General features: G+C 31.8%; 3 protein-coding genes across 8 annotated transcripts in view; all 3 read left to right on the top strand.

Annotated features, from left to right (window-relative positions):
- LOC125075893 (amyloid beta A4 precursor protein-binding family B member 1-interacting protein) overlaps positions 1-5142 on the top strand; it is a 100348-nt gene extending 95206 nt beyond the window's left edge. For all 5 annotated transcript variants that reach the window (XM_047687737.1, XM_047687738.1, XM_047687736.1 and 2 more), the window contains 4 exons: positions 763-875; positions 1459-1550; positions 2073-2252; positions 2522-5142. In XM_047687737.1, the coding sequence (XP_047543693.1) occupies positions 763-875; positions 1459-1550; positions 2073-2252; positions 2522-3777 (1641 nt within the window). In that variant the 3' untranslated portion in view covers positions 3778-5142. The remainder of the gene's footprint in view (positions 1-762; positions 876-1458; positions 1551-2072; positions 2253-2521) is intronic.
- A 3591-nt stretch (positions 5143-8733) lies between these two features.
- Positions 8734-18040, top strand: LOC125075974. 2 transcript variants are annotated; one of them, XM_047687876.1, is made up of 10 exons: positions 8734-8869; positions 9598-9778; positions 9956-10169; positions 10684-10805; positions 11374-11552; positions 15093-15265; positions 15408-15540; positions 15735-15899; positions 16196-16351; positions 17809-18040. In XM_047687876.1, the coding sequence occupies exons 1-10, from the start codon at positions 8857-8859 to the stop codon at positions 17952-17954; spliced, it is 1482 nt and encodes a 493-aa protein (XP_047543832.1). In that variant the 5' UTR covers positions 8734-8856; the 3' UTR covers positions 17955-18040. The 2 variants fall into 2 exon arrangements, with proteins under 2 accessions (XP_047543832.1, XP_047543833.1); XM_047687877.1 differs by lacking the exon at positions 17809-18040 and adding an exon at positions 17143-17328.
- On the top strand, positions 13287-14708 carry LOC125075975. The gene is made up of 2 exons (XM_047687878.1): positions 13287-13971; positions 14087-14708. Exons 1-2 carry the CDS (start codon positions 13733-13735, stop codon positions 14430-14432), a joined length of 585 nt encoding a protein of 194 aa, XP_047543834.1. The 5' UTR covers positions 13287-13732; the 3' UTR covers positions 14433-14708.
- Positions 18041-18075: the final 35 nt, after the last annotated feature.

The raw sequence follows: 18075 nt of genomic DNA, 5'->3' as shown, positions 1-18075 counted from the left end.
ACAATACGTATTGCACCGAGGTCATTACCTTGTTTCACCTTTACTTTAAAATATAAATAATATTTATCTCATAGTATAAATTTCGTAATAATTTCGAACAAGACAGTAATAATTACATTATTAAATAATGCAATCAGCATTTTTATTATATGTCTTAAAGCAAAAGTATTCTAAGACAGTTTTTCATTTAAATATATTTTTTACTTACTAAAATAAATATAATTCAGAAATGTATAAAAAAATATTTAAATAGAGATCTGTAAATTAATCATTAATATCTTCTTCTCAGAGAATTTGTTAGCATTCTGCATAAGTTGGTATATTTAAAAAATAGAATATTAAAAATAGAATATAAAAATAAAAAAAAATTAAAAATTCCTTTTTCTGCATGCCTAAACTCGCAGCTGTTATATGTTTACAAAAAATATGTATATTAATAACAATTACTTGACATTTATAAAAGTTGTATTGTTTTAATATGATTTTAATACTTTTTCCTATCAATACATAGAGGTACTGTGTCTGTCCGCTTACACTTAATAACGGGATAAAAAGGGGCACATCCAAAATACAGCGTTTTTCTTGTACAAAGTTGTCTATACAGTATAATTAAATTTAACAAAACCTAACAACCTTAAATACGGCATGTAAATGTTACTTATATCTAAAAACAAATAAGCATAAACATTGCTAATTTCTTAAACAAATTCTACGCACATTCTATCGAATAGTATGTTACCAAATAAATAATGTTTGTTGCAGATAACATCGATCCCTACAAAGACAAATGGCACGATGCCAATGGGGGTCAACAACCCCGCGCAGTCTGCCTCTAGCAATATCAGTGCTGCCAACTCCGACATCAGTAGTGGCAGGTGGGTGTTGCCGTATATGGTTAATTTTATTACAAATTGTAAAAAAATATAAACAAAAAATCTCTGAATAACAATCCCTTATGGTCAAACATTAATGTCTTTTAAATTATGCTAACAAAAGAGAATATTCATTTTGAATTAACACCCGCTATAATTGTTTTCGTTTAAATTTTTAACAAGTTGTAATGACTTTAAAAAAAGGAATTCACGTGTAATTATGTATGTGTTAGCTTGCAGCGAATATTATATAATTTAATGATAATACAATTTAGAAATAAATCTAAAAAAATTACGCCTGCTTATATGACGCAAATGCGATTGTTATCAATAATTATTAATATATTACATTACATTTATATATTTAATAATTAATGTAATCTGTATATTACCTATTTCACTTAGATGAATGTGTTTAAACTGATTTTATATTAACTATGTACCTAGTTTATAGTATATTTATGCTCTGTATTGCGTTCGATTAATTTATTATTGTTTTTTATCTTTATCTGTATGTATGTAATTCTTGGAATAATTATTTGTTCCAAAAACAATTATAATTTGAATATGTTTGTTATGTCCGTAGACATTCCCGCGCTTCATCATCAAGTTCCAGCGGATGTCTGTCAGATGGCGGCACTGCTTCCGAGAGTGCGTTTGACTGCGAGTTTCCTATGGGTTAGTTTATCAAAAACAAATATAAATTAAATATCAATCTAGGTTAATGACGACAACATAGTAACTAAATCTAATTAGGATTATATAAATAACAAAATAGAAAAAAAAACTCACTCGATATATAATAGAGAAATTGAATTTCAACCAAGGAAAATTTTTAACATTGGATTAATTTGAAAAATATTCAATTTTTAAAACGAGTAAATAATTCGGCATCTTTTTAAAGAGCTAAAATTAGTAGCTGAACAATTAAAAAAAAAACACATGCTCTTCGTAAATAAAATTATTATTAATAATTTAATCCGTTGTCTCAACAACGGCACGGGCAGGACATCTAAAAATACATAATAATATTGGGATAGAAAGTATAACTTTTAATTTGAAAATGCTAAATGCTACTCTGCCAGAACAACACAGGTTATAAAGTTTAACCGTAGGTCTCGTTGAATTAAATGAAACTGCAAAATAATGTCATTTTTTTTCACCAAGAAAATAATCACCAAAATCATATTTACCATTCAGGTACAATAAAACGAAAGCCCTCAATGAAGCCAAATATACCGCTGACGTGGATGACCCGACAGCTAAAGGAGATGGTGGAGAACGAAGGCGATACAGACACGGGTGACACGGGCACGCTCACGAGACGAACTCGACCGCGCGATGACTCCACGCTAAAACGACACCATTCCACCGCCACAGGTTAATTCTTATTTTTATCTACTTTCATACAGTAAGTAGATTAATTCGTTCTTTAGTTTTTTATTAATTTTATCTATAATTTGCAAATACAATCGTTTTTAAACATTCAAAATTCGAAATTTGCAAATACTATTTTATTAGGTCGTACGAAGATGCGTTCCAAAACCTATATACTAAACACTGCTCTTTGCAATAAGTATAATCTATATAAGTTCTATACATTTCTGTTAATTCATTTATCATCATCATTTATTTGTTATTATTTACAGAATCTTCAGACACGCCCATCTATAGTACCGGCAGCATTACTTCAAGTAGTCCAGTTCGACACCAACCAACGTCGCCAACCTACGGACATTACGAGACTATTACGCGAGATCCTTACCGTAGCAGCATAGAAACCGCCTCTTCCCTCTACGGCTACACTATTTATGACAAAACTCAACAGCAGCAAGATTTAACAGCAGTAGAAGATTTACCACTCCCACCTCCACCGACAGACGATGTTCCAGACGGAATGTTCAGCTCTACTCTAAGCCTCGATTCATTACCGCCCCCACCACCTCCACTGGATTCTATAGAAGATATAAGTGGCTCTCAGCTTAGTCTTCCACCACCGCCTCCCGAACATGCCATGGAAGCCCATTCCGGGAGGGTGCAGGATATCGTTAGTCAACTTACCGCCCAGCAAATAGAACAGGCTGCGCGCGCAGGACAGAGAAATAGTAATCGCTTATCTGATTCGAGTCGGTCTTTTCCGCGTCAACCTTCACTAGATAGTGTCCATTCAGAGGCTTCAAAAACTTCATCTCTTCATTCAGATAAAAGCATTTATGGAACACAGAATGTAGCATATGGAGCTTGTCTAGTTGAATTACAGACTAAGAAACTAAGCAATGGCAGCCCATCTGTACAAAAGAAAACAATGGATACAACAACTAAGGAACGAACTAGTTCCATTAAGAAGGTGAATTTCGCAGATGATTTACCAACAACTTCTGAAAAGAAAAATAAGAAGATCACATTTAATTTAACAGACGCGCCACCTTCTCCCCGGAAACCACCGCCACCCAAACGCAATGAAAGTACCAGGTTATCCTCACCAAAAAAACTTGCAGATTCTAACAGCAATCCACCCAAAGAATTTTTAAAAGATTTACAAAGAGTAATGAGGAAAAAATGGCAGGTAGCGCAGAAATGCAAACTTGAACCGGCAACAACACCGCATGAAGTTCTCGGCTTCAGAGAGTATCCTCTATCGGATGATTACAAAGAAACGAGTGTGTCAATGTGGGTACAGGAACATTATGGAGGAGGTTCGGGCGTCGAGGATCCGTTTTATGAGAATGTCTTCGGCCGGGAAGCTCCACCGAGACGAGAAGAGCCCAAGCCGATAAAGAAACGCCCCCCACCGGCACCGCCGCGACGAAGTGACTCCACTCACTTGACCACTCACCCTGGACTACCCACAGCGACGCACTCGTCTCTGCCTGCGCATCCTTCCACGGTACAGCCGACTGCTTGAGACCGTCTTAATATATCGCTCGCTTTGTGCGGATTCCCGTGCCGTTTGTGTTACGCCAGCAATTCCAACGAAGCCTAAAGATAATATCTTTATGAGCGTTGTAGTGGTGTGATGAACACAGTGAAGTTTTTGCGAGCGTTGTCGGTACATTATGCACTTTCTCATGTTTAATCATCATATACATCAGGAATAATGCGTTGTAGTAGCAGTGTATTGTCCATAATTGCGTAAATGTAGTGACTTAATGTAGTGATGAAAGTTTAACCACTCTCTGAATGAAGCCAAATTGTGGTCCATTTGTGTTTGAACATTGAGAGTGGACGGTGGAGTATTCTAGTTTCATTATTATCTTAAATTAACAAACTCTGTTTTTTGTAATGATTTGAAATGTGACCAACGGAAAAATAAAAATGTTAGGTAAGTTTTGAGCAAGTTTGACGTTATTGAATGGCGGTGCTATTATGAAATGGTATAGTAAGGTATGTAAACTTTTGCTGGTCCAATTGTAACAAAAAATATGTACGAGAACTTGGTGAATGGTCTCAATGCACTGATTTATTATTAAAATTTAATAAGTAAAACAAAACCTTAACTATTATTGTTTATGGCAAAATATTATAAAATTTATAGAAAATTAAATATATTTTAAAATTATTATATATTATTTAAATATTTAATTATTGGCGATTTCAAAGAAATGGTGCTAATTATAGAAGCGAGTTTATTGTACCTATTGTTACAAGTGGACTATGCAAGACGTATTTATTAAAATTAGTTGGGGTTTTGACAATTTTTATATTATGTTCCTAATTTTATTAATGAGCAGCTCTCGGCATAGACAACAGAGTTACCAGATACATAACAGATGAATCCAAAATTATTTTTCACATAAAAGTAACGTAATTTGGAATTGCGAATCTCATAATTTCCATATATATTTTTTTCTCATTTATATTTTGAAAAGAAAATGTTCTTATTTACGAAAAACTTAATTGTAACTTTTATTTTCCTCTGTGGCAACTCTGTATTTTAGATGATAAAGAAATATCCAAACAATACACAACATACTACCATGATAAAAAATATCTTATGGAATTATGTAAGATTTTAAAAGTTATATTATAAAAGGCACCATCTGAAATCGGTTTCTATAATGTTTTCCCTTTTTACTAAAATACAACATACATGCGTATGTATTTAGAGATTTAGTATTCCTAATTTGTGCCATAGTTACTGTGTACTTTAATGTTTATATTTAGATAATAACTTACAATGTAATTTGTTTAATCGAATCATATTTATCCATGAAATTAAATATTTCGTTGGGGATTTGTTTTGGACAAAATTATATATTTAAATTAAAAATTTGCAGCATTTAGTGGTAATATTTTTTTTTGTATTATAAAAGATTATTCACGACAATGAGGGTAATTTTAAAATTAAATTTGAACTCATTTAAAACATTCGCTTTAATTGTATGTAAATACAATTTAAAAGAAATGTACGCAGATTTTTTTTTACATTAGCGAATTATCTGCGCTGGTTTGAATTATTTATAAAAATGATCTCATTCCTACGGCATGCTTTTATAGATTTTTTTCACTGGGCTGTGATATTTTCCAATTTGATTGGACGCGTGCTGATATATTTACCGCGGTCCATTTATAAATGATATAACGAAATATCAATGTATTAATAATGTTCATCTTTTTGTCATTAAGAACACATCGTGTCCTTTTACAACAAAATTAATAACCGTCCTCCGTGTCAACTTGGCGCATCTTATTTCATAGCACAGGGATTGTTTTTTATACTTGGGAGTAAGTATTTAAAGTAAAGCCGCGTCTTAAAAAAATGCACACGTTTGCATAAGCATTTTTTTTGTTCTCAACGTCTTTTTGTGGCGAAATTATTTTCTATTCGTAAATCGAAATGATGGCCAAATGATTTAAAGTACGAATACTATGATAAAAATTAAGGTTAGGTGTAAGCAATCATTTAGTATCTTAAATAGTTAAAAATATTATTTTCATGAAATCTTAAATAAAATCTTTTTTTAGTAGTACTTTTTAATTCTTTGAAACAAAAAGAATAGTTCTGTTGTACGAATCTGACTGGACCAAACGTTACAACCTCTTGCGCATGAGTGGGATTCAAGGGTCACAAGTCTCGTAAGGCTAGACCACACAAAAACTCTACGAGATTTTCTCATTACTGTAATACTTGGAATCGTAAATGAATAAAATAAAAACTTTTAAATTTCGCGCTATCAAAATCTGTAGTTGTTACAATTTTGACGCGGTGTGATGCGGAACTAATTTCTAATCATGTTATCTATTTTTAAATAAATGCGTCTCAGCCGAGTAATGCATAGTACTGATAAAAATAATGTATGATTATATTCAGTCCTATTAGCTGACATACATTATTATAATCTTAGTACGTTAAATAAAATAGCGAGGTGTGATTTCGCAGTGCGGATTTAGCCTTGATCCTGTCAAATAACTCTTGTTATTATGAGTATCATTTGTTAAGAGTACAAGATTTCGACAAAATGAACAATCGTTATGGCTTGAGAATATTTGCGTTAGACATTTGTAACTAGTTTACTTTCAGTAATAAATAAACACGATACAGTTACGTCATACTATTAATAAAATTATTGGCATCGGGTTTTGAATTTTATCGTTGAAAGTATTAAATATTTTTTCTCTTCTCATATGAATACGAAGATTGTATCAGGCTGACTAAATCATATACTAAAATAGCAAAATGTATCTAGAATAATCAGTATATTTTTGCCAATGTATAAATTAAGAGAGAAAATAAGTTCATTCGTAATTAATTAAATTATTGCATCCTCAAGTTATACTTTAAGTAAAAGTCCATCCATACAAATTAATCAGCTTGTAAGACTGAGAAATCATCAGACTTTGACAATAATATTGCGTCCAGAAAATATTGCGACAATTTTGGTAAAATATGTCTAAACAAACTCATCCATTATACTTGCGAACAAGACTGTGTGGCTGTCACAGAAATGCATTGATAACATCGATGGAAAATCTAAAATCAAAGAAACTAGCATTATTTTATTTTTATGTTTATAAATTAAACAACATTTGTCTCGCACATTATTTTAAAAATTATCTACGCACTTGATATAATATTTAAAAATCGTTTTTTTTAAACGTTTTGATACTGGTTTCGACTGCGGAAACAAAGGCTGTTATCTAACATTATTGACGAAAATTGGTTATTTGTATGGTCAGACAAAAAATGTTTAAATAAAAAACCTTAGTAATCAAACGGTTCTTTCACCATGCTAATTATTTAATTGTTCATTACACGATCAAATACATTCCCATTTGATCTTATATATAATTGATACATATTAGATCCTAAGTACTATTCTAACTTTAATAAAAATCATCGACTAATTCTAGGTAGCCGCCTTTGTTTACCTACACTTTTTATACTGGTTTGATGCTTTGCGTATACTATATACGCAAAACATTAAACAGCGATTGCGTTTTAATTATTATTACTTTCGTAAGGACTACATTTTAAATATACTTTCAATAAAATGGGCATGGAAAGGATTTGAATATGACAATATTATAAACAATTCGCTACACAACTGTCATTCGACGCGTCCACAACTCGCGCATCATGTAACTTAATTAACTTGAGCCACAAACATATCTTCGCTAAGCGTTATTCGATGAATTGTTATGCCGCAAGCTTATACATCGCACTTTTGATTGTTGCGTCAGCGGAATGATTTCTTACGCATTGTACTTGTAATCAAATATAAACGAAACTGTCATGATTACGCTTTTTACTCTAACTCAATGATTTATGTTGCAATATTATAATACCTAGTAAAAGTGATATATATCTCATATCTGTACAGATGGAAACTGGATCCTCTTCAACTGTAATAGTTTAAGGTTTCAATTTACTACCATTTAAGAGAATTAGGTACTGTGGCAACAATATTTTTTGTTAGCGTTTAGGTAAAATGCTTAAATAGGTAAATGTTTGTGCACCGCCTCGGAGTGTTGTGTCGACTTTCATGGATGGTATTCGTATGATATGTACTAGACTTAGTATTAACAACTTTTACTTACACTGATGTAGGAATATAGATGTGTTTTATCGTCGAGGAGTAAATCATAAACATCTTACTTTGTCTCTGGCTTGTCTATTGTTTAAAGCGCTATGAGGCAGAAGTAAGACATGCGATTTAAAAATTAAATTTGATAAATACGAATATTGATCATACATCGGACCTTAAGTCCGGAACAGAAGTAATCAAACCAGAATATACAATAAATAATCCTTTACACTGTATTCATTTTGATAGAATTTGTACGAAGTGAATAAAAATAATTAGATAATCTCTCTCAAAGTAGAGTAAAAACTCAAAAGCAAACTATTATTTTATATGAAAAGTTTCCGTTATTAATAAGTATAAATTCTATTAAAATATACTATAGAAGTATACTAATATCTATCCTAAAGTTAATTGGAAGAATTATGTTAACGTAAGATACGGGTTACTTTTCTCAATCTTTGGCATCTATTCTATAAATATTTACGTTTGAGAATGATTTAAGTAATCACTTGTAACGCATTTACTAGTATTTTTAATTGTTTAAACTGTACAGATGAAAATAATTATAATTATACTTTGTATATTTTTTGAAATATACCGGAAATGCTAAGTAAATTTCAGTGTTTTTTTTTCTTTTAGACTTGTGCGATTTTAATTTGTTTTATTCTTTCTAAATCAACGTATCAACTTAAAGAAGTACAAATCGGCGCACGTCATTTATCATCATTAAATTAAAATGTCTATAAAAAAGTAATACAAAAATAATTTATTACATTGTAAATATCTTTGGCTGAAGATTGAAGGTACTGTGCTAGGAATATTTAAAAAACATAAAAAAGCATTGGCTGATAGTAATTGGTTACATTATTTGACTTGACATGAAACATCCTTTTTTTTGTTTTCATATTTATATATACAAAACCTAAATATTTATTAAATAAACTGCGTTGCATCTCAGCATGGACTCTGAAGGTATTTTAATTTATTTATTAAATTAACTATTGTCTTTATTTAAGATTATCAAGTACAAAAATACAAACATAAGTGATAGGTTCCACTTACGTATTTTACAAAGAGAATAAAAGCAACTAAAATAGACAACAAATATTGAAAATTATATGAAAAAAAAAACAATAAGTATGTATGACTTCTGTATATTTACTTTAGTAAATGTCTTAAAACTCCTACATTCAAAAAAGTTAAGAAAAAACTTTAATTTAACACAGAGGATTCACCTCTAACCTAAATGCTATCCTTTATGCTAATGCTTTACTACTTCTTTCTATGTATGTTATTACAAGAACATGAAATTCACGATTGACACGTCAATAATCTAAATTAAAATGTGAACGAAGTTACTTATACAACGATATAGAAAAAAATCATGTTCTTACTAGAATCTATAAAACGCACTCACTCTTCTGGAATAAGTTGCAAGCATTACAAAGAAAATAATTTTATTTATAAGAATAAATTCCGATACATAAGGTTTATATATGTACATAAACATTAATAAATGCAATATTTTATGCATTCACACTAGTATACTTATTTATATTATATTTATTAGTTTTAACAGCATTGTGTTAGATATAGGTAATTTCTAGTGTCTAACTATTATATTACACTATAAAAATAAAGATGTAAAAAAAAATAATTTAACATTTGAAAAAAGGTTATACCCACTTATTTTAAAACAGTGGATTGCAAATGCATAAAGATTATTGGTCACTTGGAAGCGGTGAAATGGCCTTACACTCCGAGAACGTATCGACCAAGTCCAGGTCCTCTTTCTTTGGCTGATTGGACTCAGAACCCACACATATGGCTATATTACGTGGAGAGTTCAGATGGATTGATCGTAGAAGATGATGTACTCAAGTGGGTGTTTAATTTACATAAGTAAAATAAAGTAAATTTTATTATTAGATACTATCATAATTAATACAAACCATCTATCTTTAAGATAAGGATCAGAAGCAATTTTATAAAATAGTCATATTAGTTTGTAGAATAGTTTAGATGTTGTATTACTAAAATAAGAATACAATTTTATAGATCTACCCATACTAAATACTGGTCAATACACGATGTTCAGCGTTATTTTCTGGGAGAGCACCACTGCGAGCAAGTTCTTTTCACCTACCAGTATCCAAATTTAAAGATGCCAACCACTCTGGGTAGTTATTTGTGGCAAGCTAATACAGCCTTAAAGCTACCGCCTAGACTTTACTTGAAAGAACTTCATATGTCCTTGGAAACAACGTTAAAGGTAGAAAAAATCAACTTAACCGTTACAATTCGAGATTATTAAAACTAAGTGTAATTGTCGTTGTTGTTTTCTCATTTGAAATGTTATCGAGATGGTTGTTTTATTGTGTGCCTGATGGAGTTTCTCAATTGCTGAAAGTTTACGGTGGTTGCTATGGATTTGCCCTCGATTTACCCCCTATTCACGCCGAGAGAATTAATTCCGCATAAGCAAATTGTGACGTAGAAATGCCTTAATACCTAATCCCATAATCCTAACTTAAAATATGCAACACCTTCATACAATCTTTTTAATCATATTATAAAGTTAAAAGTCGTGCGCTTTTTTTTTGGCTGTGCTTTATGTCTCGGTAATAAAGGTTTTATTTAATAGATTTGTAGTGTAGGGAGCTGAAATAAAAACTAAATTTTTACAATATTTTTAAATTAGTGTAGGTCTACTTATAATTTATCTTCAAGAAGCTCCGCTATGCTGAAAACAACTTTAATTAAATCGATCAATTTATTAATAACAGAAAATGGAAGCGAATGAAGTACAGATTGATCGACTTATCTTATCAGATCAGTTAATTAAAATCGATCGTCTCGACGATTTCAAACGGAAGACGTTCTTAAGACTTCTTCAGAACATTATCGGGTAATAAGTTTTATAACTTCTGTTTATATGAGTAAGTAGAATAAATATTCTCTATTAATTAATGTAAAGGCTATTATTTATTTAAAGTCCAAAGACTTTTTTAAGACTAAGCGATAAACTAGCTACCACAGGAACGATGACGTGACTATTAAAGATGTCGTGTCACTAATAAACTAAATATAAAACGAGTGCACCTGCGAATCGCAGCTTTTTGCATAATAATAAACTATAAAATTTGCACCCTATCTTGCATCTTATTACTGCTGAGTCCTTCAGCACAGACCCAAGTCTAACATAGCCTTCTGGCGTACACCCAAATGGTATAGGGTACCTACACATTTATACGCATTCTATCACAGACAGTGGAGATACATCCCTAGACATTTTGACAACTTTTTGCTAATTGTTATACTCCTAATTTGCATAACAAAGAAATTTAGTTTTTTAGTATACCTACATATGTACATATATTGCCTTGTATTGCTGGTTTTTAAGAGCAGATTCTGACATCCGCATAAAGTCCAATCAAGTCTCGCAAAATATAAATGTTTGAAATGCGTTTCATCAGTCTCCAGGAAAGATTGCAATTGGTGTCTCTGGAGAACTTGTGCTGCAAAAGATTGGAAGGAGTTCGTCTAATCCAGCAACTTGCTTGTTTCGTGGCTCACTCGCTAAAGTACCTTTTCCTTTGGCGGTTCGTCCTGCCCAACGAGAATCCTATTCTCGTTAATTATAGCTATATAACAGGTAAACTGATTCGTACTTTTAATTACCTAAATGAGTTTTTAAAATATACATACATACATTACATACATTAGCAGCCCGTAAATGTCCCACTGCTGGGATAAAGGCCTCATCTCCCTTTGAGGAGAAGGTTTGGAGCATATTCCACCACGCTGCTCCAATGCGGGTTGGCGGAATACACATGTGGCAGAATTTCGTTGAAATTAGACACATGCAGGTTTCCTCACGATGTTTTCCTTCACCGCCGAGCACGAGATGAATTATAAACACAAATTAAGCACATGAAATTTCAGTGGTGCCAGCCTGGGTTTGAACCCGAAATCATCGGTTAAGATGCACGCGTTCTAACCACTGGGCCATCTCGGCTCTCCTATTTTAAAATATATTTGTAGTAATTAATAGTACCAAAAAAAAGTAAGGGAAATTTATACGTCGTTTAATTTGTAACCAAAATAAATGTAATCGAAATTATCAGGAACGTCAAGATCATTTAATGGTAGATACCATCACACTTCACCAACCAGGCCATGCTAGTCAAAAGATAGTCCTTGGTCTAAATCACTTACCTAAGTTAGTTAATCTATATACTTATAACATATATAATGATAAACGTGTATATACCACATAATAATAACTTTATTTGACATAACATTTAACTGTAATAAAATTATATGGTATGCCTTACCTTATATATTAATAGCGTAAGCCAATTTTTGTCTCCAGTGATAATGAGACGATAGCTGCACATAAAAAATCGGTTATGGTCTCATTTTGAAGAGCTCCAGCCGTAGATGAGCAGAAAGTTAAAGACGATTCTTGATTGCAATTTACTAAATTGTTACAATTTAACAAATAATTAAATTTAGAGATCGAAAAAAAATTACTGGCCGGCTAGAGAGCGATACCTATAAAGAAAAAAACTGAACAACGTAAAAATAATTAGTTTATTGTTGTCTACAAACTCCAATTCTAATTGAACGAATGTGAACTACCTATTTGAAATTAAAAAATCTTATAAAAAAATTTCATCATTTTGGCGCCAAATGTAGATGAGTGATTTGCAGCTTACAATGAAATGAAACCAAACCTGTCCAAGTCTCGAAATTTCTAAAAATTATTTTGAATAAACGCGAAGTTTCGCGGGAGACTCACTAGTTATAATAATTTAGGTTAAAATAAAATTTTACTCTAGCTATCTATGTCAAATAAAAGTGCAGTTTAAAAGAGACATCACATAACATTACTAATACAAAAACGAAAATAAAATAAAAATGACAAATATATAATCATAACATTTAATCTTTAAACTAACAAAAGATAAAATTACAAAATACAAAAATAAAATAAAAAAATGTCAATCTAATATAAAATAAAAAACAAATTATAAAAATTAAGACTCCTAATCATTCCTCTCTAAATACTTATTTATATCATAGCACATTTTTTCCAAAGCCAAGTCCTTATTTTATCCTTATTTATATATATATATATTTTTTTTTGTAAATTTATACCTATTTAAAGTACGCGGTTTATAGGAAAAACCTTTTTTCAAAAGTATAAAATAAGTAGTCTCACGAAAATGAGGTATTTAAATGACTTCAAAAACGAAAAGGTTCTATATTATCCAAAAAAAAAGTGTGATGTTTAAGTCAAATATCATTATAATAAAACGCTCCATGTCATATATATGATGTAAAATTAATATTGAAAAAAAATATATAATAAGAAACAAAATTCAAAAGTAACTAAAAATTGTAAAAGAAAAAATTTAACAATGTTGATTTGTGGTCCAGCTTTACTTGTGCTTTATCCAAGCATTAAGTTGGTTTGTTTCTTTCTACCGTGCGCCGCTTTATTGGGAATGTTGAGTGTTTATCTGGGAGGCCTTTTCTCCCATTATACCAATGTAGCCGCTTTGAAACTGAATATGATCGTAAATACAACGTCCTTTTAAAACGGACATTTCAACAAACAAAGTGGTATTTTAGATAAAAATTACGCGTGTATCTAGATTTTTTATTTATTTCACGGTGCTTATCATATTGAAAGCACATAACTCGAATAAGCACTTCCAGAGGAGATTATAATGTAGACTTCGAAACAAGCCGAACGAAGGAAATCAATCGTTATCGGTGTAGTTGCTATGACAACCGAATTATTATGAATTTCAATATTTGTTTACTATGGCGACCGACGAAGAGAAAAGTAAATTAGCAAAATTGTTGCAAGGACTAGATGTGCCTGAGGTTAAGTTACCTGAACGCTGTAATGAGCTAATTAAGGAATTTTATGAAAAGTACGAGAGCACAATGGTCGACGAGGATCTGGATTTCGAAAGGTACGAAAATCCGTACATTCCTGACAGAAGATTGTTGGAAGAAAATGAAAAGAAACTAAAAGATTTACTTGCAGAGAGAAAACGGTAAGATGTATAATCAGTAATCAATTTATTTATTTACAATAATAATATCGCATAAACTTTTTATAATATATTATTATGGTCGCGCGTTACTAATATAAAATATTTCAATTTCAAGTAACAAAATAAGTAGAACTAATGCAGCCGATCCCAAGCGACCATGGCGAACCAATTCGAGCAGAGATAAGCTTTTACGAGTTGACATTGAACTAAAGCAACATAGAGCAAGAGCTATTCAAGCTGTTACACCATTGGAAGAAGAAAAAATGAAAGATCTAGTTAAAGAATGTCAAGAAGAAACTCTTGTATCACGTCCCATCGGAGCTGATCGATTAAGAGAGACTGTTGAAGAGGCAAGGAAAAATTTACCAAACTTTTTGTACAGAAATATTGAAAACTCAACAGCAATAACAATATTACCGAATGCTCACGAAATGACTTCAAATAATCCTGCCAGTGCCTGAGATCATGTTCCATAGATCATATTTATGAGTCTGCGACGTATACATTCGTAAAGAACATTTTCGAACATTTGGGAATATTTCTTAATATTTAAAGCAATTATCGAATGAACACGTTTTTAGTTCTTTTTAATAATAACTAAAATAAGTTGCTCCCGTTATAACCTTTACATTTGATTTGTAGAAATAAAAATTAGTGATTAATTACTAATAAAGAACTAATTCCATATTAAAGAAATTGACAAATTAGAAGGCTGTTTTAGATGATTGTCCCTTGTCTGTTTTAACACTATTTATCTACCTACATAAAAACTTATGATTACAAGTTTGTTTTATTTTTACTTGACTTGGATTATACTTAGTAAACTTAATGCATTTATTTTGTTTACAATATACAGGCATGATGATGATGAAGTCGTCATATCCAATAAGGCCAGGGCGGCCAATCCCACGAGACACGAGCCAACTACGCAGGACCTTTAGTGCCCTCTCTAGTCCCTCACTCTTACAGTCCGACACGACCGGAAAAAAAAATCGCATTACCAACGGCTTTGCGTACAATACACACAACACGTAAAAAGTCTTATGGACTTTAACACCATTTATATCGCTTCAAAAATACCACTGATTAATGGAAAATGAATAATAAATAAATTCATTTAGGTAGTGGAAAATATATTACTAGACCAGATACCAAGCGATGCTTTCTTCGAAGTTTGGCAGAATTAAAAAATCTCCGCGTACTGGCTCTTGAATATGCCTATATTGCTGATGGATCTGGAAACGCGCTGCTTTCGCTGTTGCCTGTGTTACGTCGACCTCACTTTCGTTTACAGGTTAGGTCTGACATTAGTATACATAAAATAGGTATTTTATGTAAATAATACAATGTATGAGATTTAATAGTAGTTACATATTGTGTTATTTTTCTTGTGCCATACTATTTATTATATTAATTTACTAAACTTATTTTTAAAGCTTATTTGTCGCGAAGATCAAATTCCCGGTCGCGTAGACGCAGCGCTCGGCGTAGGCGGATACGAAATTCCCGATACTGCATGGCGTCGCGTCGCTATCATCTGTCCGGACATCTATCTATTTGTGGCTTTATGTTAGTTCTAAAAGTTCATTCAGTTCTGTGTGAATAAAAATTAGACTTTCAAATAAGTGATGTCATCAAAATTGATACGTACGACCTTTACTGATATAACAAGAACGATAACTTTAATATCTAACAGATTCATTTATTTTAAGTATTATTGTAAGTAGTATAATAAATTACATAAATTGTGTTATCTTTGTCAGTTCGTATACGTGACTACGATAATTTCCAACGATTTCTGACACCAAGCATGCCGCTACGTGAAGTACACCTGCAGCTTGGTATAGACTTGAAAACCACACAGCGGCAGAATTCTGATATCAGCTGTTTCATGCGGATGCTCGCTTATCGTTACGCTAGTATCCTGGGTCAGTTAAATGTAACCTCTAGTGAATTTCCTAGCATTAAACGTAATCACATTAAATCATTATAGTGTTACGATAAATTTAAGAATTTGTTGCCCAACAAATGCCCTCGTTGAGATGTCATTTGAAACCGACTAAATACAATTAGATATTTCTGATTGTACCTAGGGTATATGTGTCTATGTTCCTACACATTAATTATTTTTAATGTTAACTAAACATACTGCTTTTAAATAAGGCTTTTGGAAAAAAATATTTGAAATCATAATTATGTAAACCTTCATAATATGTACTTACAGTAACACTAAGTATTCATCAATGGCGTTCGTCGGAGTTGCCATTGCGCAGAGTGATAGAAATAATGCCGCATTTAACTAGACTAATGTACACGGGTCGTATTTGTGCATCAGACTTGCACGACGCCATCAAGATCGTGGCATGTGGAGTATGCGACAGTAAGGGATCATCTTTGAAAATTGGATTATTTTCAAAGATTCCACTTTAATATTATTTTAAACCTATGAAATATATATGCATATAGTTCAGCGGATAATTGTTTAGTATAATAACATTATTTTTTCAAATTGTATCAAACGGGACTTAAAATTAATTTCACATAATTCGACTTAAAAGGTGGATTTACGGAAAGTGGCCTTGTTTGAGTTGCATTCAACTTTTCTTGGTATCTTTATCGAAAAATATTAAAATCACGAAAAGAGCCTTCGGCTTATTTTTGCTAAATGTATTTTTCGTAATTAATAACGATTTTTAAATATTTAAATAAATCGTTAAAAAGTAAAACGTGGTAAAAAGTAATAAGCATCGACGAGACTGTGCTGAATAGAACTGACACTATTCTTCACAGAGCACAGGGATATGATATTTGCGCAAGGCATATTTATCGGTAATACCCAATCAATCACGGTCAACGAAGTATATCCACTCCTTACGACCCTCTTCACGATCTGCGATTATAGACGATTACTCACGCACATAATATCGAGGGCTAAATCATCTGTAGTCGCCGATCATGTCTATCCTCGCCATAACATAATAGCTGCAATCCGTAGTTAATCTTTTCTTGGAAAAGCATCAAAGGGAATTTCAGCTAATTGCGTACACGTGTTGCACGATCGCCGATCTTTCATTAACCACAGCGACAATAAATTCTCTTAATTTCCTACATTTTACATTTTTTTCAATGATGTTTAGATAAGTGTTGTATAGCGAATTTAAACAAATGCAGCAGCAGCAGCAATTGACCCCACTGCAGTGTTTGCCGCTCAACTAACGATTACAGACGATCATACGGTTAACATACTAATAGCGAAGAAGAACATTTAAGCGGGTTGCAGATCGATAACTTAATTGTACCAAAGCTAAACTAATCCAGCCGTCCCGTGTCCGTAATGTCCCGTGCAAGCCAAGATTTAAGTGTAAGTTCAGTCAGAATTGTTAAGGTCAATCTGACGAATGTATCGCTCGCCATAAATTTAATCGATGAAAGACCGATGATGAAAGCTCCATACATAGTAATAGAAAACTAGATTTATTAATATCTAAAAATATTTTCCAGGCCTTTTATACATATACACTTTAAATCTCATCTAAAGCACAGCATTAACGAAGAAAGTTTAACTGTGCATCGGCATACACAACGAATTTAGCTTTGCATATTTTAGTTTCCATAGCTATGCGAGCTGACCTAAACTGTAGTAGCTTGGTTTTCGGCTTGCAACCCGCTTTAAACATGGCAATAATACATAATACATTACTATATTTTTGTTATCGACTGACATATTTGGCAATATAATGTTAACCTAGTCATGTTTATACTTTTTTGTCTTATTTAAATTTTCGTATTTTTGTTTAATGTAAAAAATAGTTATATTGCATGATGGTTTTGCTGCAGAATTGAAAGAATTCAAAATTCAAATACAAGATGATGAAAGTAAGGAGACTTACTGGCAAGAGATTGTACGCAGTTACACTGAAGAATTTAGAGATATAATGCAACTTTATAGCGTTGAATTTACACTAAAATTGTACAAAATTTAATTATTTCTAAATTTATATTTGTTGTAATCTAACTCTGTGCTAACTTACACCACGCATAAATTCGACAATCATGCTGAATGGATGAATTTGAAGGTAATAAGAACAGGAATGTAATGAATAA

The sequence above is a fragment of the Vanessa atalanta genome, chromosome Z (genome assembly GCF_905147765.1).
Source record: "Vanessa atalanta chromosome Z, ilVanAtal1.2, whole genome shotgun sequence".
In the NCBI taxonomy this organism is placed as follows: Eukaryota; Metazoa; Arthropoda; class Insecta; order Lepidoptera; family Nymphalidae; genus Vanessa; species Vanessa atalanta.
The sequence above is the reverse complement of the archived record's forward strand: the minus strand, read 5'-3'. Positions and strand labels throughout refer to the sequence as shown.

Bases quoted from the DNA above. Each gene is read 5' to 3' on its own strand.
- LOC125075975 (XM_047687878.1), top strand. From the start codon at position 13,733: ATGGCGACCGACGAAGAGAAAAGTAAATTAGCAAAATTGTTGCAAGGA. The intron at 13,972-14,086 runs GTAAGATGTATA...TTCAATTTCAAG, and splicing joins TTACTTGCAGAGAGAAAACG to TAACAAAATAAGTAGAACTA.
- LOC125075974 (XM_047687876.1), top strand. The intron at 9,779-9,955 runs GTGGGTGTTTAA...ACAATTTTATAG, and splicing joins GTAGAAGATGATGTACTCAA to ATCTACCCATACTAAATACT. The intron at 15,541-15,734 runs GTTAGTTCTAAA...TATCTTTGTCAG, and splicing joins CTATCTATTTGTGGCTTTAT to TTCGTATACGTGACTACGAT.